Source organism: Centroberyx affinis, unplaced genomic scaffold, assembly GCF_046629955.1.
Source record: "Centroberyx affinis isolate AG114_WGS23_722 - 3 ecotype Tasmania unplaced genomic scaffold, CSIRO-AGI_Caff_v1 ptg001144l_1, whole genome shotgun sequence".
Classification (NCBI taxonomy): domain Eukaryota; kingdom Metazoa; phylum Chordata; class Actinopteri; order Beryciformes; family Berycidae; genus Centroberyx; species Centroberyx affinis.
In genome coordinates this window covers 85,175-107,703 of record NW_027279678.1, presented here as the reverse complement: position 1 = coordinate 107,703, position 22,529 = coordinate 85,175, and the positions used below count along the sequence as shown (strand labels likewise).

The following is a 22,529-nucleotide window of genomic DNA, read 5'->3' as shown; positions in this document are numbered from 1 at the left end:
AATAGTGCTGTAAGAAGCCTAAGTAATAAGAAAGAGAGGAAGTAAAGAAGCAGTGTGCACTGACAAAGAAATTACTAATATAATCTGACACAACAATAACAATTTAAAGATTAAGAGTTTACTAGATAGTTTTCTGTCATCATGCCCTAATGCTAAACATTTTACAATTAAAGTGACCCAATCTGCAATCGACAATTAGGTTATATGTGTTTGTTTAGCTAAAAAATGAATTCTTTATATACACAGCAGTGCTATACTAGCAGTAGCTTAGTATACAAGCAAGGTTAGTATAAAAAAAAGTGGCCAGACGGAAGACCCAGTCTTTCTGTGATGTCTGGCATCTGTTAAGGGTTAGCTAGCTATTAGGCTGATAGATGTTGGAGATGGAGATGTTCCTTGTGTTTACATTTCACCATATGGGGAAGCTAACTTATGCACTAGTTCTGCAGTCATATAGTTTCAATTCAGTTTAGTTCTTGGGGAGCCAATAACAAAATATTGACTTGAGAGCTGGACCATTATGGAAGCATACAGTATATTTTATTCAATTAATGCAAATTGGAAGATGAAAATGCAATCCCACAATAGGGGCATTTCCTCTTTGTTGTACCCGTCTCCTCGTAATCATCATCATCATCATCATCATCATCATCATCATCATCATCTTCTGCCAGCTTTTCTTTTTTGTCATTTCTGCTTTATTTGGACAGTTTTTACAGGTCACAGTGGAGAGAGACAGGAAACACAGGGCAGACAGAGGGGATGACATGCGGCACGGGCCGGATTCAAACCCGTGCCACTGTGATTAGCACTTTGCCTTAATGGTACTTGCTTACCATTGGGGTGAAGTGCAGGTTAAGGATGTGGACCTCTGTCTTGTCCCCTCTGAGGAAGCTGGTCCAACATCCAATGGGCATCGCCCTCACCTGGACCCAAGGGTTGTCAGGAACCTCCACTGGGTCACATGTCTGACTGGAGGCTGAAAGAAATAACGTGCAAATGCAGAGTCAGCAACATAGTATAAACATACGGTAATTCTACATCACTGAATGGGGAACCCAAGAACAAATGGACAATTTGGATGTAGTCTACTTTCTAATACTTTTATATAAACACAGGATCTTATACCTTTAGCAAACTCCCACTGTTTCTTTTGCTCTACATGTTGTCTACATTTGAGCAGCAAAACTGCTCACAACATTTGGGTCCCAGAGTAAACGACTGGAGTAGAGAATTAATTATTCATATCAATTGTCAATTGTTTATTTTTACATCTAAAGGTTATGTACAACCTATGAACACATAAGAGATTTTATAACAATATCAGAGCACAATACTCACAAGCAATCACAACACACATATAGGCTACCACTACTAGAGCCTACAATTATGCAAAGTCTGAAATCAATGTTAATCAATGTCTCAGTCCACACTATGGACCTACAATAGGGTGTTGGTTTCCTGTTCTACCTCCTCCATACTCTTTTATCCTTCGCTTTGAGGCTGTCTGGGAGGGGTAAAAGTTATTGTTAGTCATTCTGAAAGCTTTGCCCTGTTCTCTTAATCAGGCTAGGGATGCTAAATGTGTGGGAAGGACTACATTGTTTAACAAACAGATCTACTGGGTCACATTTATCAGACATCTCAGAGTGTTGGGCTGCAGTCATCAATCAAGTTTGCTCATTCTACTCCCTGCTGGGAGCCTCCTGTTTAACCTGGCTATCTGTCACAGAGACTGAATTAATGGGGCTGAGGCTGTGCGGTCATGAATGTCGTTGGGTACAAATGCTTCGTGTTTGACCTGGGCTACGCGTGTGTGTGCGTGTGTGTGTGCGTGTATGTGTGTGGGTATGGGGGTTGGGGGTTGCCTGCAGCTAAGACTGAATATGCATGTGTACATGTGCTCTCATATGGCTGAGGTTTATGAGTATTCTGCCTTGTCGGTTGTCACTAAATATTTTCCACCAATAAACTTCCTCCTCCCTTAAGAGGTACAGTGGAGACTAGGCCTTCGGGACCAGGCCTCTCCTAAACTCAGACTGTCTCTCTCTAGACACTGGTAGATTGGGCTCTGATGGGATCAGAGTCAGGATCTACTCTATCCTGCACCTAATCACCAGTCAGGCAGTTCTAAGCTGAATACAATATGGACATGCCCCCCTTGATATTATCATGTAGCCCCAAGCTAAAGAAAAACTATTGCCGTTGTTCAGCTACGGCAATTACTCTATAGATAGCTCTTGTAAACAAAACATATGAAAAATGTATAAATATGATAATACAGTATCAGCTAGAGCAGGTATCTGTTAATAGCATTAATCACATTTGGAAAGATGGTAATTATGATATCAAAATGGAAACACTTCCCCACTAGGTTTGCAAACAAAGGTCTATTTACTCAACAAGGGATAATCCCTTGTAGAGAGCAGACGTTGAATAAAATAGTGAGATGAAGAAGAAAGGAAGAGAGAGGAGAGGGTTAACAGGAAATTGCAAAGTTTGTAAGGTCAACAGGATGCGCCATATTTAGATGGGCACTAATCGTGACGAAGACCTTGGTTGATGCAATGTTTAGTGATGACATTGCCTCAACCAAGGTCTTTAACACAATAAAGGAGAAGGGACAGAGAGAAAGAGATGAAACAGGATAGAAAGAGATAAATAGATTAAACAAGAGGGAAAAAAGAGAGGGAGCTACAAATGGTTACATAATCAGCTCTTTCTCCTGTTTTTCCTCTTTTTTATTGTCCCCACAATTAAATCAGAGAGAACTATGGATTGGTCTCTTTCTGTTTGTTTAATCATTCATTCCCTCCATATGGGATGCACAATATATCTGATAGGTCAATATTCGCTAATGGGATTTGGATAAAACTTGATCTGTACTGCGTTCTGGCATTTTCAGAATTACATCCATTGACCCAAGAGGGTCACTACACCGCTTGTTTATTCTCCATGTGCCATACACAATAACTGGGACATCACTGATCAGATTTTGCCAAAACTTGGGGACATGATGCATCTCACCAGTGCATTTTGGCATTTTTTAGCCCAGCGCCAGCAGGGGCTAAGGATCCAAATGTTGGTTGGTCGGTCTGTTCACCACTTTCGGTGGGTGAAAATGTGCAGCGAGAGTTAGATTGCAGACTCTCAATCTTCCACAAAATTCAATGTCATGGGGCTGTTAGATTATTAGTCTTGTTAAAATGACACCGATTAGCCCTAGGGGTTGCTATATTGTTTGTTTGTCTGTCAATGTGTCATGCACAATATCTTAGATGATGCTAACTGCATTTTGACTAAACTTGTGGGAATGATGCATCTCAACACTGCGTTCTGGTATAACCAAAATTACATTGATTGGCCCAAGGCAGGTGCTATAATTGCAGGTCAAATCAAGGACATATATTTGGTATTGATTGGCCATGAGGGTGTTTGCATAATTAGTGGCACAACATCTTTACTGTTGCCTTGACTGTGCAATCGACTGTAGCTTTCTTTGCAAAGATGAGAGCCATCCTCCTTCTTTGTCATCGCTCTCTTCCTCCCCTAACCTGAAGGTCAAGGCCGGTTTCCTGTTATTCTGGCCCTGTGTGTTGCTCCATATCCACATCCATAAAGTTATTGGCCTCTTGTTCTGTTGTGACAGAGCCAACAGCCCATGACTGCAGTTGCTCGAGAGGTCTTGGTATAAATCACACTCAGTGTGTAAGTGCATGTGTGTGTGTACATGCATGCCAGTGTGCATGTGTGTGATCATGCGTATGTTTTCCAGTCACCATAGAATACAAACCATATTCATTCTGTCATTTTAACCCAGGAAATGCCAGTGGCCTCACTAAGCGGTTTAGTGGTAAATGAGGTATAGAAGCACAGTTCCATTCCCTATCCTCTTTATCTACTTTTATCAGTCCCCTCCATTTCCCATTCCATGAGAAGAATCCATTAGGATTTGAGGGGACAAATAATGGGCCTCATTCATGAAACGTGTGTATGATCAGATTTGATCTTAAACTTATGATCATTTCCACAAATATTTCAGCATTCAGCCTTTCTTCATAATCCTTTCCTACCTAAATTTGTTCTTTGCTATGATCTACATCTATTTGTGTTTGAAGCATGCATCAATTTAAGTAGTTATAGACCTTACAACAAAATGTGTATGAAGGCATTTGTAAGCCTAAATAGGCCACTGATAATAACCAACAAATAACAAAGCTATATGAACAAATTCACAGCCATAACAGGCAATTCTATTAAATTGGAAACACATGTTTAGCTGAACGATGAAACACATTTGCTGTTACTGGAGCACCTTAAAGTCAGACCTAGCATGAATTTGGAGCCAATGAAGGGGGGTCAGGATGAATGTAATATGATCATATTTTCTAGTTCTGGTTAATATTTTAGTTGAAGGTTTTTAATGTAGTTAGGTAGGCCAGAAAATAAGACTACAGTATCTTTTCCACCCCCCGGAATAAAACAGTGACTTAGGTGTTATGTGGATGTTGTTTAGGACAGGCAGGATAGAGTTGAGATGAGACCCCCATTTGTCATTCAGCAATCGCCTACCTCCCCCCCGCCAGCGACTGGCACACTCAATTGAATTTAAATTTATTCTTTGGTCAGAGGTAGATCTTAAGAATTTTGCGCACAAACCCACTGGACTAGTTCAAGGCAAATGTTCCCTTGGGGACACTTAAGTTTTTCCTGATCTTGATTTTGACTACTAGAGTGAAATTTGTACTAGCCTGGACAAATCAGATCATGCTAAAATGATACATCATATTGCAATATATGCATTATATTATAGTTATACTGGCAGGCTGAGAACTACACAGTGAATATAAGTGAGTTTATCTGTACATAGCCAGTGCCTACTGGTCTTCCAGCTCTCCACAAACACCCATACTCTTTTTTCCTTCATCATTTTTGGAGCACTGTTTCTTCTCTGGAGGCGGTGGTGGTACATTTGCAAAACATTGATACATTTAATTTTTGGATGAGGTTTCTTCCTAGTGCTGCTGCTGGTGTTGTTCATGGACCAGAAGAAATATAATACAGGCAACTGACTGAGAAGCAGTGAAAGCACCGATTTCACTCACCGATTGAGCTAGTGTTCCCTTTTCACTCGCCTATGGTTACTCTCACTGTTAATCAACTTCAATAAGAGCATCAGCTAAATGCCTAAAATGTAAGTGGAAATGCAAAATGACGCGACTTATGGCTCTCAAAGCTACACTGTATGCCTGTATTGTGGAAGAGAGAGGGGAAAAAAACAGCGGGGAAAACCCTGGCAGAGGGCAGCATCAAGACCAACTGTCTCCCTTGGTCCCTCAGGGTAGGGTAAACTGTTTGTGTCCAGGGTCGGGCGACGGAGTCATGAGGGGAAAGGGGAGGGAGGGGTCCGTGCTCCTATCAGAGTTAGTTGGAGAGGAGAGAGACGTGAGGGAGCAAGGGAAAGGGGGGCTTCAAGGCTGGTTCAAGTCTCTGTCGGCTAAACACACACACACACACACACACACACACACCTATTGTCCCGGCGTTTCCGCAACTGCAGACTGAGGCCTGACCATCCACAGGAAGGTAAACAAGCTCTTATCAGTGCTCTGCAGGGGCCTGCACTGTCCCCTGGCCTCTCACCCCTGCATACTACACATTACGCACTGCATAGTACAAACTAGCTTCCTCACCATCTCACCTCCCTCTCATAAGTCCTGAAGTCCCCAAATTCTATCAATTGCTGATTAGTCTTGTCAGTTTTATGGCCTGGGAGCGTGTGTGTGTGTGTGTGTGTGTGTGTGTGTGTGTGTGTGTGTGTGTGTGCATGTGTGTGTGTGTGTTTTTGCGTGTTGAGTCTTGCCTCTAGTGTTTGCTGCAGAGGCACTGAGGATGTGATAGCTGGTCTGGAGACAGCTTGTCTTCACACTAGCTCTGTTTACACCTCTGGGAGCCATTTGTCAGTCGTCTCATCATGTCGGAAGTCGGCGGAACAACAAGTCCAACGGTGCATGGAAGGCCTATGGCTCACTCACTCAGTCATTCACGCACTCACTTCATGCCCTGTCTGCTGCTAGTCATTAGGCATCCCACATTCTTTGATGCGGACAAATTTGCTTGTATGAGTTGTTCTTGTTCTGTGTAGACAGGCAGGAACTGAGTTAAGTTTTGAAGACGGGGATGAAAAATATATCATCTTTTCATCTTGATGCTCACAAATACTCTCAAGTGATCTGATATATACCAGACATTCCGAGATCACCATCCATCTTTGCATGATCAAGTCAAGGTAATAAAAGAAAGTTGAAACATGTTTAGCTTGGTGGTGAGTTGCTTAATGACACGTAAAGCTGGTAGGGGATAAAATTGTCACTTACAATCAACAAAGTAGTGTTGAGTTAAGAGCTGGGCTTTCAGTATAACGTAAGCCAACTTTGCGCTTTAAAAAGCTCACCAAGACTAAAACTAGTCCATAGTAGTCCTAGTATTCCAGCTTTTCTTCTCATCAGTGTGTCTTCTAGTTCTCGTTGCGGGTTATGAATCGGGAGAAGACATTTGATTTGATTATTTACTTCCTGTTTGCTCATTCCCATCTGAGTAAATGGTTTCCACGTATAGGCTAGGTGTAAAAGACTAACCTATTACACTAAGTCCAATTTTTCAAAAGGCAGCTACTGTGAATTCTAGGCAAAACTTTTTTCCACACAGTACAGACTTTGTTTTGCTGGACCAAAATAAACCATTAATTATAGAATACTCATTTGATTTTCCTCATCCTTAGTGCTGTAATAATAAATTATGTCTAAAATTGTTGTATCAAAAGCTCAAACCGTTGCATCCCTAGTTGTCATCAGCTTAGCCTAGATGCTGGGAATTATTGGACATTCTGAATGATTGATGTGCTTGGGTTTGATACTTTAAGCTGTTATATTGGTCAGCGTCACAGACAAAACTAGCACTAAGTTAGTTTTCTCTGGTTAGTCTTGTGTCTTCAGATTTCTACACCTATGTGAAGAATTTAATTTTTTGTAAAATGAAGAGATATTCTGAAAGAGCACTAGCAAAACTAAATTAATCATCTGAGTGCTAATTAGCTGCACCGTCTGTGGAAGCACAGACTAATTTAGCAAGCTTCACGCTAACTACGTGCCACCAAAGCAGATTAAGGCTTCAGAGATTCATTGCACACTGGTTGTTTCCAATCATTCAAGATTGATGTAGCTTTGCACAGCATATGCTTCTCATAGAACCAACAGAAATTACCTCGTTTTTTCTTGACTGATTTTGCCTGTAAATATTAATGGTCTCCAATTTGAGGGTGGCATAGCAATGAAGGCTCTGGTATTTTTTTTAAACACATTTGGAGTGAGTTAACTTAAGAAAGTTCTGAATAGTCAGACTCAAGATAATCTGTGCCTACCCACAGTGTAAGATTTCATTTCAGTCTCCACATTTACTGTAAATAGCCTAATGGAAGTGTCTTGAGTGGGGACAATTGTTCGACAAGTGTGGCCTTATTCCCTCCAGAGTCCATAAAAAGATTATTAAGTACCCTGAGCCTGACTTTAGGGTTTGTTGTAGTTGTATTACCAGATGAAAAAAACTGTCAGACAATTCAAGGCCCTTTTTTGAGTCACGTTTTCTACTTTTTGACATATCACAGTAATAAGAGCAAATTAATGTAAATGACAGCTGAAAAGTTTTACTTCATATCCAGTGGGAATTCTCTCAAATGCTGTACTCTTCAGCATCAAATCAGAAACAGAAACAGACACAGACACAGACACAGACACACACACACACACAGTCAGACATTTGAGAGAGATTTCAGCTCTCTGAATAGAGATTGACCGGTGCAGCACCTGAATCAACAGGAAAGTTACCCACCCAGTCCCAGAATCAAGAGGGCTCTGCCATTATACAGCACTGTACATGGTACAGTACATTGTACAACACTGACCACTAGACAATTAACAAATGAGTATTTAAAATGGTATGAACTGTTTCAGAACACAGAACAGATGGAAACATGGTGACAGTTGATTGACTTTTTCATGCCAAAAATATTACGACATGAGAACATTGGGGACCCTCATCAGAGAAGAAATAGCCTAATTTTGTTAACTAGTGAATTAAATGATAGTGAAATGAAGTGATATGAGATGAAATTAAACAATTTCCGATTTTGCTAGAGATCTCCTAGGAGCAGTCCTAGGGGTGTCTGAAACCCCCACATTGAGCACCTTCCAAACTCATAGGTAGGTCATCTGGCCAACTAAGAGTTTTCCCTCCAATTTATGTCCTAATACACAGGTACATTTCCTTTGTTTGTGCAGACCCCTGGGTCGACCATGGGCCGACGGATCCAGAGATAAGAGCGCATAATGCCATGCCTTATCTGAGCAGACAGCAGGCATGTTGACATGGGCACAAGTGGTCGCCATGCTGTCGAGGCATTTATCTTACCCACTACTAATGAGCCGTTCAGTGCTCATGCCACTGCACACTGACAAGCCTGGGCCAGCGGGCACAAGACCTCATAGTCACCAAGAGACACCCATGGTTGGAAGTGTATGTGATGAAGACAGGGTTTCTGCTAAACTGATAAACTGCTGGTTTAGTAATTCAGTGTCACTCTTAGGGCTCTATTTTCGGTGGTGCATGGAGCATGGCACATGGCAAATGTGTTTGTGTTTGCGCCACCCGTTTGCTCAGACCAGGTCAATGGCGCATGGTCAAGGCACAGTCATGTTCTGTGCTATTTTCATGGCTTTATCAAGCGATGCGTGCATGAACAGATCCTATTTAAAAGCTTATCTACCGCTTCTGTGTATGATGTTGGGAAATTTGACTTTGATGTAAATCTCTCAAGCAGGAAAAAATGATATACACACACACTAACTATACACATGTGGAAGTGGTTAAATGATTGTCATCAAACATAGAACTGTCAGTATGTACTATGATGCCGCCAATTACTGTTTGGCTCTCCAGCTTATATCATGGAACCATTTCCTACATTCGGCAATGGTTCTCCTAGGACCAGAGCAACACAGTAACCAAATGTGTTTTCTCCTCCCAATCTAATTTAATTTTGCTCGTAGCAGTTCTGCACCTCGCACACAAGGACATCAGTTTCTTCATGGGGGAAGCTTCTGTGGCCGATCCGCTCCAGACTGCTCTCTCCATCACAAAATTGTCAGAGTGCCACCGCTCTGACATGCCACTGCACGTGTGAAGGAATACAGGTGATTTGATTTGTCATGACGACACCAGCACCACACCTACTGATAATGTATTCCTCATATACATCAGTCGTCACGCCCTGTGTGCCTGCGCTGTACACAGTTCACTGTGCTTTGCGCCATATGCCACTGATTCACAAAAATAGAGCCCTTAATGTTTGTAACTGAGATGACAATTAAAGCAGTGTTGAAGTGCTGCTGTTTGTTTGCCATTTAAAATATGCCATAACCAGGCCCAAATGCTCAAAGTGCACAGTAATAGAAAAACTTCCTTGGGGAAAAATCATCTCTTTAGAGAAAAAACAATGATTGCTTGCATGGGAAGAAAACAAAGAAAATAAGATTTTGTAGATATATTTTCAGGACTGAAATGAGCGTATAAGGCTATCATTAGGTAATGCATAACAGGCAATTATTTATTATGCACAGATCTGATATATGCCTTCTCTTAGGAAGAGAACACCATACATCATATGAACCACAACTCAAAACTGAAAATAGTCATACACTACACACCATTCTATTGCCATGGTTTTTCCAAAGACAAATTACAACACACAACATCATTCATAAGCCACATAACATGCTAGAACCATCTTTATACCAAATCAAGTGTTAAATAGTGTAAACCTTCTAGGGACAAACAACACAGGAGAGGAACATAACACACTCCTCCATACTGCACTCTGTATTCAAACAGAGGAAAAGCGTGGCGGTCAGAAATGGATTGTTATTTGGGAGGGGCATAACACTGAAGGAGATAGAAATCGGTCTGAGGGAGCGACAAGTGGTCGCGTCTCCCTGCCACCCAGTCTGACTGCAGGGAGGGCCGGCTCACTACAGCACAAGAGGGGAAGTGGATTATTTTGACTCTACGCCATTTTTAACATGAGTTTTTTTTTTTTCCTTTCTGTTTGTTCCTCTACATGCCCTCTGAGGGGCCTTTCTGTCACTTTCCCTTTCTTGCTTTTTTATCTTTTATTTCTTCCATCTCCTGTATAGCAAATTTCTCTTTTTTTAGTCATGATTTTTGTTTAGAAATTTTTCTCCTTGTCATTATTTCGCTTGGTCTCTCCATTTTTCTTATTCTTCTATCTTCCTCTTGCTTCTCTCTCTCGCTCCTATTTGTCTCTTTTTTAGATGGCTCTTTACCTCCTTTTTCCACCATCTTCTTTCTGTGCCACTTATCTGCTCTTGGACAGTCACATCATTCTGACCCTTCCCCACCCCCCTTCTCTAGCAGTTGTCCTCAGTCTTTATTCTCCATCACCAGTTTCTATCATGGCTTCCTGAGGACGCAGGTCCAGTGGCTCCCTTGTCTGCTGTTGAGGTAGCTCCTCCTGAGCTCTCTCTCTCTCTCTCTCTCTCCCTCTGTCTCTCTCTCTCTCTCTTTCTCTCTCTCTCTCTCTCTCTCTGTCATTCTCTCTCTCTCTTCAGTTTTCCCACTGAGGTCCCCTTTCAGACACCCCTCCCTCCCTCCTTCTCCAGCGGCACGCTAATCACTTTTGTACTTTTCCTACTGCCCATGGAGAGAGACTCCGGGGTAGGCGGAAGTGCAGCAGGAGGCCGAGCAGTCAACATCATGATGCCAGGCTCCCACAGGGAAGCTTACAGCAGCAGGGAGCACATTGAACATGGAAGAATCGGAAGAACTGGCACAAAGCGGACAAAACCACTAAGTAGAGTTCAGCTGGACCCATAGACAATTATCACCCCCCCATAGTCAGCTACAGTGTATACATTACAAGTGAAGCGTTCTGAAGATAAAATCTCCACGATCTTGCTTCCTCTATGGAGGCGCTATACATCTAGAACTCCCATGCTGTAAGTACTGGGAGACTGGAACCCAAGACTTTCATAAGGTCCAAGTCCTATGAGGGCCAGTCAGCCAAACTATGATACATTTCCAACTGAGCTGCAAGGCAGAGTCAATGGACGGTCCCAGCTGACAACCTGGGACATACTTTCTGTCCAGAACTGGCATGGTTGATTCATTCAGTCACATAATTATCACACCGGTGATTAGCTAAAACTGGTGGGTTGCTTTAGGGCTATAGCTATGACATCCCGGGGGGCCCAACACATTAATGAAATACACATAATACACATTATTACGCCCATAAGGAAAGGCATCAGGCACAAATTAACCTGTAAAACTAACATCCTTTCCTATATCGCATGTTATACACATGTACAGTATAGCATTTCTTTTCATAGAGCAGCTGTGACATTCAGAGACAATGTGACAATCACAGTAGGAAAAACTCTTTTTGCTTAGTTGAGTATTCAGTACAGTGTTAGGGAGACTGACGATAAAAAACACATTTACATTTTATGCTGTCACCATTTAATTGGCACTCTTACCAGAATTATTTACAACCAGTGCAACGGTAGAATAAGTTTACATTCCTCGATTACCAACATCATAAGCAACCAGCAGTAAGGAGTGCAGTGGGAGGATGAAGATGAAATCACATACAAAATCTGTGAAGGTCCACATGTTTTAATGTTTCTTGTCTGCCTGGACTGGCTTTGTTGAAAATATTCTCACCACTAAGACTCTAAAAAAAGAGATAAATGGTTGCCTTGGTGGTTCCATTGTCAGTGAACTGTGTATGGCCTTCGAATACCATTTATTTGCAGCTGCATAGATTTTATTCTCGGCTCTTATATCATCATATTTATCTCCCTGCCCTGTTTCCTGCCTCTGCTGTCACAGAAACCTATGAAATACTAGAGGGGACTGTCCACTAAAAACTATTTTATGGGAAATATGTTCTGTTTGGTTTTAAGAATGAAATGAGATAAGAATAACAAACTCACGACAGGACAAGGTTAATACCTGCCTTTGAACTTTATGTTGACAGAAAATATGCCCTAGAAGCTCAAGATCAGCTCAAACCAGGAATAGTCTACGGTCTGTTGTCTAAGCTTACATACTTTTTGAGAACTAAATGTCCAAAAGAAAAGTAGAAGACTGCACACTTATCTCTTGCAAAATAGATCATCTGTACCCTTCATCAGGGTAAAGATGACCAAATGTCCTCACATGAATTCCAGTGACTGAAGATCTAAATGCTGAAAATGTTGAAGATCAACTGATAGACTTACCTGAGGCTGAAGCAGTGATGCATAGAAGCAGGGCTAACAGTGCTGTGTGACCCTCCATCTCTGTAAAATTTGTGTTTCAGGTCTTGATTTGAGCTGAGGCTGGTGTGTAGCTGTCCGGGCAGTGCAGCAATGACTGTGGCAGTGGATGAGCAGACAATTCCAGTCATAAAAGGTCGAAAGGTCAGCTAGGAGAAGAAGGCGGGGAAACAATGAAGAGACATGAATGGCTGATGAGGACGTGACCAACTGCTAATCATGGATGTCACTGTCATGCTCAAAATATAACATAGTATGCTCAGCATACAATGTAAAACAGAACATTGTATGCACATGACCAAAGAACATATCCCAGGGGCTGCTGCTGGATGGCCACATGAAGCACAGATTAAATTGAGATTAGCTATGACTAATATGGAGATTAAATGTGCAGTTCACCCTTTACTGAGATATTTGATTAAAAGCTGTTGCCTAAGCATTTTCACGTCAAAGTCAAAAATCATTGACAATGACTGAGTTGCTTTTTTTGCCGATAAAATTAGTTTATTTCAATACGATGTTAGGATTTTCTGCTTGAAACGTTCCTACATTCACTCTTTGTCTTCCTGGTGCACATGAGCTTCTGAACTCACGGGTTATCTGGTGGTCAGTAACTTCTGGCCGACTTTGTCAGGAAGCACATCGCTTTCTTTAAATAATATCACAATGCCGAGATCTGATAAAAGGGAGACTGCTCATGTTATATGATTCATATAGAAGGAAAGGAAAAGCCTGTGTAAACTGTTTATGCACTTCTAGAGCAAAACATAACGTCACGTTATTTCCCTGGATTGGAGCTCTTACTGTGAAAAACATAATAGGTTTACCGTGCCTGGGGGGTCTATCTAAACCATCATATCAAGATATAGGCCTGTAGTTAGGAAAAGGATAACTTAAAAATAGCCTAAATCAAAGGGGCTAAGAAAACAAAGGAAAGAAAACGGTTGCCATATTGATGGCCAAATATGAATAATCGAAAATAATAATCATTGGATCTATGAAGTGTAGCATATGAGCGGTATTATGAAATAAAATCCCTCACAGACGACTATTAGTCTGTTTGGCCATGCTTTCTTGGTTTTATAAATCAACTATCCCAGAAGCATTATCAGACTTTCTACTGTTATTATCAGACTTTCTACCGTTATTTAGCCTGCTCATTCTGACATTTTTAAACAGACATCAGTGGTCGAGAATTCAAGGAAATAGCATAATAGGTCTCTCCCACATCAGGGAAATAAAATAGGCTACCTATCGCTTACCACATTTAAAAGTGAAAACAAGATGTGAAGCACAGAACTTACTTCAAAAGTAGGGTGCCTCTGTTGAATTAGGTTTGTAATCCACGGGCGACGATGTAGCTGCATTCAGTGGTAGAAACTCTTTCCAAACTTTCTGTGCCGTGTCTGGGCGGGCGCAGATTTACTGTTGTACCCCTCCCACTGGCCAGAAATTGTTAATAAACTCTGCTCATGTCAAAGCACTGTCTCGTCTGGTCAACATACAAGGGAAGTGCCCTAACGAAAAACCACCACAATATTCCTATAATATTCCACAAACGACTTTTTGTGTGTTTGTGATAATGAATAGTGGGTTTATACTAATCTTATTGTACTTTATGGTATTTTTATCTCGTATGTTAAAACCATAATATTCCTATAGGGGCAACTTTTGAATGCGAGAAAATCAACAGGACAATAGCCTTTTGGATTCTGAGGCGCAGTATTGTATATCACAATAGCCTACATCGTGTGGATCTACAGGTTTCTGGTAGACTGTAAGCAGCAAGTAGGATATTGTGGGTGAAGGGCAAGAACTAATGCCATGCTTTTAATATTTCCAGAAACTGATGATGATGATGATGATAATGATGGTGATGATGGTGGTGGTGGTGGTGATGATGATTTGTTGCATACCTCATATCTCTGTTAAGCATCTACTAGGTACACTCGGGTACGTCGACCTCTTGTGGCGAGTGTAAATCAGGTTTTGTCGTCTATAGTCACACTGTGCAAATTATCCATATTATAGACGCTTCAGTCTAACGTTGTGATTTCTAAATGTAGTCAGTTAGGAAGTTGACCAGAGTCTCACAGCTACCACGAGGGACGTGAATTTTGCAGAACACTGCATGAGTCATGACTATGCCTACTATTCATATTTGTCATCAGTTTTCCAGCGAAACAGACACTTTATAGTCACCTGGATTAGCAATATCCTACCATTGTCTTGTCCACTTTGACAGGAATGAATGAGACTCTGGACAGTTTATTTCGGGGCAAGTCATAGCCTACATTAGACTATAGTCTTAGTTAAAATAACACACACACACACACACACACACATGCACAAATGCACACAGAGCTACATGTCTGTGTAATAGACATGTTCTCAGAGACAAACACATTTCACTGACCTATTACAGGGCCATTATATATTTAAATTTCGGTGAGTGGGACACTTAACCAAATGCTGTGCTAATTTTGCAAGCCAATAACAAATATTGTTACTGGAATGTAGCTGAATACGTGCTGAATATGAAGTAAAGGTTTGGATTGGTGTGACATCAGCATGCATGCTGACATAGGGAAAGCTATTCTAAAATACCACGAATAATGCAAAAATACATTTATGTGGGTACTTACACACTTAAAGTTACACTTGATGTAGGGCTGTGGAGGTCTATATGGAAACGTGTCCATATAGACATATACAGCGCATTTCCTGTAGTGTGTAAGGGACCTAAATAAATATATATTTGAAATATAATTTTAAATATTTTCATAGCAGATTCATAGCACTGTCCTAACCCACAGTTTCATATGCAAGGCAAATTCAATGTGCTTCACATAAAACACAAAAAGTATAAACTCCCACAAACCTCTATACCTATGATTTACCACATTCCAGCATAGGAACTACCCTTTATGCCTATATGAAGTATCAGTCATCATCTTGAAACATAGAGACAAACCTATGTACCCTAATGGGTCATAGTTACAGGAACGACACCACTGTAAATATGTCTTTTGATGACCAAGCCTTTCAGTACTTGCTCTAAACCATGGCCACAAACATAAACAATTAATTCTAGCCCTAGCCACCAACACTAAATTGAGCTCAGAGGAATGTCACAATGTATGGTGATAATGCACATAGATCAATTGCCCACGTGGAAGGAACGAACCTCTATGTTCCCTAATGGGTCATATTTACAGGAATGACACCTCTGTAAATCTGTCCTTAGTCGACCAAGCCTTTCGAAGCATGACCACAAACACAAACAACAGCCAACACTTCACAATGATCAACTTATAAAATTACATATAAAGAAAGAAAGAGAGAGAGGTTTCAGACAAGTCACTGATAGACACAAAGTAGTTCCTGCCTTGTAGGTGGGTCTTGAACCAATTCAAGACTGGGCCCTGAGAGTCCAACCCAATTTTTATAGTCTATCTAATAGCATCGTGTGATCAACAGATTCAAATGCAGCAGTTTGTAGGCAGAGGGTCAAGGAACCAGGTGGATGACTTGTTGTATAGTTTCCTCAAGTGATGTCTGGTCAATAGCAGTAAAATGTGTCATATTACCTAGGACAGAGAATAATTGGACGATGAGAGGGTTTCTCCTTCAAACCACGTTGATGTGGTATTTATTATTTAAGGAAAGTGGTTGAACATGGGATGTGTGCTGCAAAGGAAATAACAAAAATGTGTCTCAGTAATTTGAAACATAATTGAACAATTTATGAATCAACAAGTAATATGATAAGATAACCATGGATAGACATTAACATAAATCAAATGAGTAGAACTCAGAGTCTTCTTAACTTATTCAATAGGCATCAGTCCCTGGATTCAATAATAAGGCATCAGTCCCTGGATATATTTGACAACATGCAAGTACATTCCGCATAAATAAGTCTATATCAAATTGTTCAAATCATTCCCACCACAAATTCAAACAAGAAAAACAGGGTCTGGATCGGAGATATCTGCAGAAACATATGCTAGTGGTTTGATAAGTATCAAAACTCCATGTGATACCTTAGATTATTGTTTTGCCTCTCTTTCTGCTTTTCTTATTTTTGTATGTCATTTGCTTTTTGTTTCTACAGTTATACAGTTTCCCTATAGTTGTCTCCATAATGGCCAAAAGAGAGACTTTGAATCTCACACAATTAAAGACCTGTGTTCACTGATGGGAGCCAAGATGGTGCATTCTATACCATATCACCCTCAAGGGAATCCTGTTGAGTGCTTAAACAGGACACTTGTGAGCATGCTTGGAACCTTAGAGGAAAAGGACAAATACCACTGGAGAGATTTTGTGAAGTAACTCGTCCATGCCTACAACTGTACGAGGAATGATGCAACTGGGTACTCACCCTATGAATTAATGTTTGGCAGGCAGCCCGCACTGCCAGTTGACCTCTTCCTGGGAATCAGCCCTGCCACAGGGACTCACAGTACAGATTCAGAGTATGTCGAGAATCTGTGCCAGCATATCCCAGAGAGCTATACATTGGTAGCTGAAAATTCACGGAAGACAGGGGAGAGAAACAAAATCCACACTGCTGAGCTGGTTGAGGAGTGGACATAGAAGTGAGCATCAACCAAAATAGACTTGATGTGCTTGAGTGCTTAATGATTAGTCGGAATGTTACAGTACTTACACTACAGCAATCTTATTAATATGGTAATGAATGCATTGTATGCTGAGAATAGTTTATATTCTGCTTATTCACATTGTAAATGTGCCTTGACCTCATGCTCTCAGGAATGAACAGTATGTTACTACACAGTAAGGAGAATTTTACTTGACTTGTTTCCTGTGCTGCTTTATAAATCATTGCAACCCTCAAGTTGTTGACACCACTTGGTCATTCATTAAAGGTGCTTCATCACATCTGAGGCTGGCCAAAGGACACATATAGCTCTCTCTTTCAAGGTGTTTCTCTTCTGCCTGAGTGGCAACTGTAAGACAGCCCGCAACTCCACCCCCATTCCTATTGCTTTAGTAGTGTTTCAATAACAGGAAACAATCAGCCATCGTCTGTCATCGCAGTTTGACGTGGGTTCCCGCACGGTGCCACTGGGTCTCCGTATTGCCAGCCAGCCAGCCGCAGCACATCAATAGTAGAGCAGAGAGAGAATAAAGTGTATTCGCCAGCTCACTGATTTCCCCGTCCTCCAAGGGGGATCTGAAGCATGGCCTTGTGCCAGCAATACCAGAGACTCAGACAATACCAGAGGGGAGATAACCAGAAGCCTGTCCACCCAGCAAAGTCATTTAATACATCAAATAGCCTAAAAGACAGCTCATCAACAGGGCCTACATTATAGAAACATCCCATTTGCAAAATTTTATCTCATTTATTAATGTAATTTATGATTTTTGCAGTGGTCCTGACAAATTGTGGACGGGAGACACTTTTGCTAAAGTAAGTAATTGTGGGAGCCAATATTTCATATTTTCATATTTCCCATAGTTCTCTCTTATATACTACTGTGATTAGGTGCTCTTTAAAGTGTACACCAACTTTGTCTTTGGTTTGGTTTTAATTTGGGTTTTAAAGAATGTCAGCAAGGGATCCCCTCCTCCAATTCAAGGTAATGAATTTCGGAAAGACTACCTAGGTGCATGGTAATTAGGACAGTTGGGCCAGTCATTCCATCGTCAGTTGGTAATAACTAGATTGGCGCACCTCAGTTTCTGTTATGGTGCGTTTAGATTACGGGTAACAAAACCTACAAAACGGTCCGGCGTACCAAGCTACGGTGCAGAAAAGTGTTGCCCGGGTGGTCGTTGACGATTCATGTTGTCATCATACTGGGTGCACCAACTAATAATGTCATACTGTCATAGCTTTGTCAAAGCTTTATCACAAAGCTTCTCACTACACAGAGGCACCAGGCAAGGATGCCCACTATCACTTGTTACTGTGTTCATCAAACCACTTGCAGCAGAACTACGACAGAACTCTAACATTAAAGGAATCCAAACTAACCACACACACAAGATCAGCCTTTATAAAGACTTTTTTCTACAAGACCCATCAAACTCTCTAAAAGAAACCAACAAACTGATAAACTCCTTTTCGCAAGTACCTGACTACACTATAAACTGGACAAATTCAACCCATATGTTATGACAACTGGAATGCTGCAGCTCAAGAACCACTCCTACGCTCCCTCTCTCAACTGGTAATATTAAATGTCTGGGCATAAACATTTCTGTCAGGCTGTCAGAGTTGTTCCACATACATTTTATTTCACTTCTAAAAACAGTAGAAGATGACCTAAACTGCTGGACAAACCTGCCTCTCTCTTCAATTGGCAGAATAGCGACCATCAAAATATTCATACTTCCAAAGTCAACTACCTCTTCAAAATGATCCCCACACAACCCACCACTAACTGCTTCCAATTATTAGACTCCATAACTAGAAAAATTCTACTGCAAAAAAATGAATAAATTGGCCACCTTAAAAAAACACAAAAATCAATGAGGATTAGAAGTACCAAATTTCTGTAACTACTATCTATCTAGCCAACTACAGTACATCACAAATTGGATTCATCCCAACCAACAGAACACCCCATGGTTAGAAATCGAACAATCATTAAGTAAAGAAATCATAATCTCTGATCTACCATTTCTCAGCACCACCATAAATCATCACAACTGCTTTAAAAATACTGTAATTTCAACAACTCTGATAGCCTGGTGGAAAATCAACAAAAGTTTAGGATCCACAATGAAACCCTGTGAATACACTCTTCTATGGCATAATGCAGACTTCTTACTCAACAACAACACCACTTCACCGATTCACCACATTTTCCAGACATACAACAGAACATATGGTATCGGGGAAAAAACAATACATTCTATACCTACAAATACAAACTGCACATTCTAGAATTACCATCAACAGCAACCCAACAGCAACTTAAACAAAAGCTTTCTCTACAGATACAAAAATTGTTTTTCTTGTACGGTCAGGCAACAAATTGTTCAACATTCTTGTCAATACTGTAATATGGTGATACTATTTATATGCATGCAGCACCATCTACGCTTAAATCATTATGTTTTATATCATAGAGCTCTGAGATTTATAACAGATGACACACATCACTGTGATTTGTACCAGAGGGTAGGTTATAGTGTCTCACATCACTTCTACAGTACAGGTTAAAGGCATACGGAGTAGGATTTTGCTGCTTGTGGCTTGTAAACACAACTGTCAAAGTTGACCCCTTCTCCCTGCGGTTCCCACAACGGTAAAAACCTGTAAAAAAAAAAAAAAAAAAAAGCACAGCGAGAAAAATGCCAAGCAGATGAGGCTCGATTCAAAGCAAAAGTGAATCTGGGGTTGGTTTTCACCCATTGGAGAGTATTGAAGGAGAGAATGGGATGAAGAGTGATGCAGAGTTTGCCTGTTTTCTGTTGGAAAGGTAGCTGTCGATTAGCTTAGCTATAAGCTTTTCTACTACAACGAAGCTATGCTAAGGGTAGCTAGCTGCCAGCTCACGATAGACACTAGCTCTGACCAGTTGCTCTGTTTTAGAGTTTAGAGTTCGAGACCGCTACTGCAGCCAGTGTGGCTTTTAGATATAAAACAATTCAGCAGTGGTTTTGGTTGTAGCCGCACACACCTGCTGCCAAAAGGTTGACGCCCAGAAACATCTCAAACGTCTCAGTTCAGGCTCTCTGCAAATGCACACACTGTCATAGATTATCTATAGGTAATGATTGAGTAGGATAATTTTTGAATGAGTTTATGCTATTGCAAGAGGGGAAATCCTGCTCAGTATGCCTTTAAGGAATTGCATCACAAGATCTCATGATTGGCTTGTTCTGGAGGTTCCTAATGTTAATTCGGCAATGTTTTGCCGTCATTTGATGGAATGAATTGCAGCAGGATCTGAAATTTTTAATTGAGTCCTCCACAAACATCACCTGTACTCAATGGTTAAAGTGATTGAGTAATTGCTGACATGGACATCTTGGCTTTATCTTAGTCTTTTTGTTCTTATTTTTTTTCTTAATCTTAGTCTTTTTTTTTTTTATCCCATATTCTTCTGAGGGCCTCCGTAGTCCAGCAGCTTTGCTGTGCTCCACTGTTTTGATTCTCAATGCTAGCATCTCAACTACGGAGCCCCTAAGGGGACATGGGGGAGAAAAAAAACTAGACAGGAGAAAAAAAAATATAGTAGGTGAAAAAAAAAAAAGTAGACGGAAGAAGAAAAATGTAGGGGGAGAAAGAAAAAAACTAGACTGAGGAAAAAAAATGTAGGGGGAGAAAAAAAAACTCGATTGAGGAAATAAAAACGTGGAGTAGGTTTTCCGTCGGGAACATCCCCTTGCGCGAAGTATCCTGTTCAGCTGTCTTTCGCTTATGTGAAAACGATGCCTAGAGCTGAGCACTGACTGAATGTCTTTATATTTTAGACCAAGCTCAAAGTAGAAATCGACAAACCGCTCCATTGTTGTTTGAATGACATACGTGAAGCATTGACCCGGAAGTACTTTGACATTTCTGAAAAGTTGTGGACTTTTTTTTTTCTCCCTCTACATTTTTTTTCCTCATTGTTTTTCTCTCCCTCTACATTTTTTTTCCTCAATCTAGTTTTTTTTCTCCCTCTACATTTTTTTCCCTCAATCTAGTTTTTTTTTCTCCCCCTACATTTTTTTTCCCTCTGTCTAGTTTTTTTTTTCTTTCTCCCCCTACATTTTTTTTTCTTCCGTCTAGTTTTTGTTTTCACCTACTATATATTTTTTTCTCCTGTCTATTTTTTTTTTCTCCCCCATGTCCCCTTAGGGGCTCCGTACATTTCTACGTTTTAGTTGGTTTTAGTGTTTTTATTCTCTTAAACCTGAGTTTTTATTTTTGTTTTTGATCATTTTAGTAGTCTCGGTAGTGAGTTTTAAAGGACTTTTAACCTCGATAATCTCGAGGCTGGCTAGCCTCCTTGCTAGCTTACCGGCTTGTACATTTTACACGTTTCACGGATAGTCACTGTTGGCCAGTTTTGGGCTGCTAGCCTGTCATTATTGCCGTTTGCCATACGTGCCAATTTGGATTTTAAAAGATGAACTCTACCACCCCGCTTACCAAGTAGGAGTCGGTTCGCTGCTCGGGATGCAAATACCTGGCCGGGAGGGTCTCCGCACTTCACCTGGAGCTGCTTGCCCTGAAGAGGCAAATGGCCAAAGAGGATAAGTGGATGGGGAACGAAACTGATACTACCATCCCTTGGTCTGGGGCCCCCCCTGCCAACTGTTCCACCCCTCGTCCACGTCTCATGGGCAGAAGTAGTGGTAAGGGGCAAGTCAAGGGGAGCTAGCCGCCAACCTGCCGTCCCCGTGGTCCCCCCGCTCTCCACCACCAACCGCTTTCTGGCCCTCGACTGCGAGGACGGGGACCTGACAGTGTTGGTTGCCCACATTCCCGCACCAGCACCATAGCTCCTGCACCACATCGCTAGCTTGCCTGGGAAGCTAAGCAGGTCTGGCTGTGGTTAGTCCTTGGATGGGAGACCACCTGGTGCTGGAAGTGGTGTTGGAGGACCAGTAAGAGGTGCTCTTCCCTCTGGTCTCATGAATAATATCCCCAATGCCCCAGGGCAGAGACAGGGACTCTGTCCTGTGAGTGAGCACCGTCCTTCGGATGAGACGTTAAACCGAGGTCCTGACTCTGTGGTCAATAAAGATCCCATCGGCACTCATCGCAAGAGTAGGGGTGTAACCCCGGTGCCCTGGCAAAATTCCCAAACAGGCCTTCCTTCCATCATGGCCACCTAATCATCCCTCGTTACCTAATTGGCTCTTTCAGTCCTCTACTCTCCATTGAGATAGCTGATGTGTGGTGAGCGTTCTGGCGCAAACTGGCTGCCGTGCATCACCCAGGTGGGTGCTACACATCGGTGGTGGATGAGTTGAGACCCCCCCCCGCCCCCCCCCATCATATGTGAAGCGCTTTGAGTACCTAGAAAAGCGCTATATAAATGTAATCAATTAATTCAATTAATTCCCCAGCTACAACCTGAGGAAAAGGGCCAGATTAGCCGTGGGGGGAACCTCTCCAGCTCATCTTTGCGCCGCTGCCTCCAACAACCTCCTCCAGAG

At 41.4% G+C, this 22,529-nt stretch overlaps 1 protein-coding gene across 1 annotated transcript in view; it reads right to left on the bottom strand.

The window, feature by feature from the left end:
• The window catches only part of eng (endoglin), a 47,933-nt gene extending 34,179 nt beyond the window's left edge, over positions 1–13,754 (bottom strand). Inside the window, exons 1-3 of the mRNA XM_071524077.1 lie at positions 13,697–13,754; positions 12,357–12,541; positions 837–979 (exon numbers count right to left, since the gene is read on the bottom strand). Coding sequence (XP_071380178.1) covers positions 837–979; positions 12,357–12,414 — 201 coding nt within the window. The 5' untranslated portion in view covers positions 12,415–12,541; positions 13,697–13,754. The remainder of the gene's footprint in view (positions 1–836; positions 980–12,356; positions 12,542–13,696) is intronic.
• Between the last annotated feature and the right edge of the window lie 8,775 nt (positions 13,755–22,529).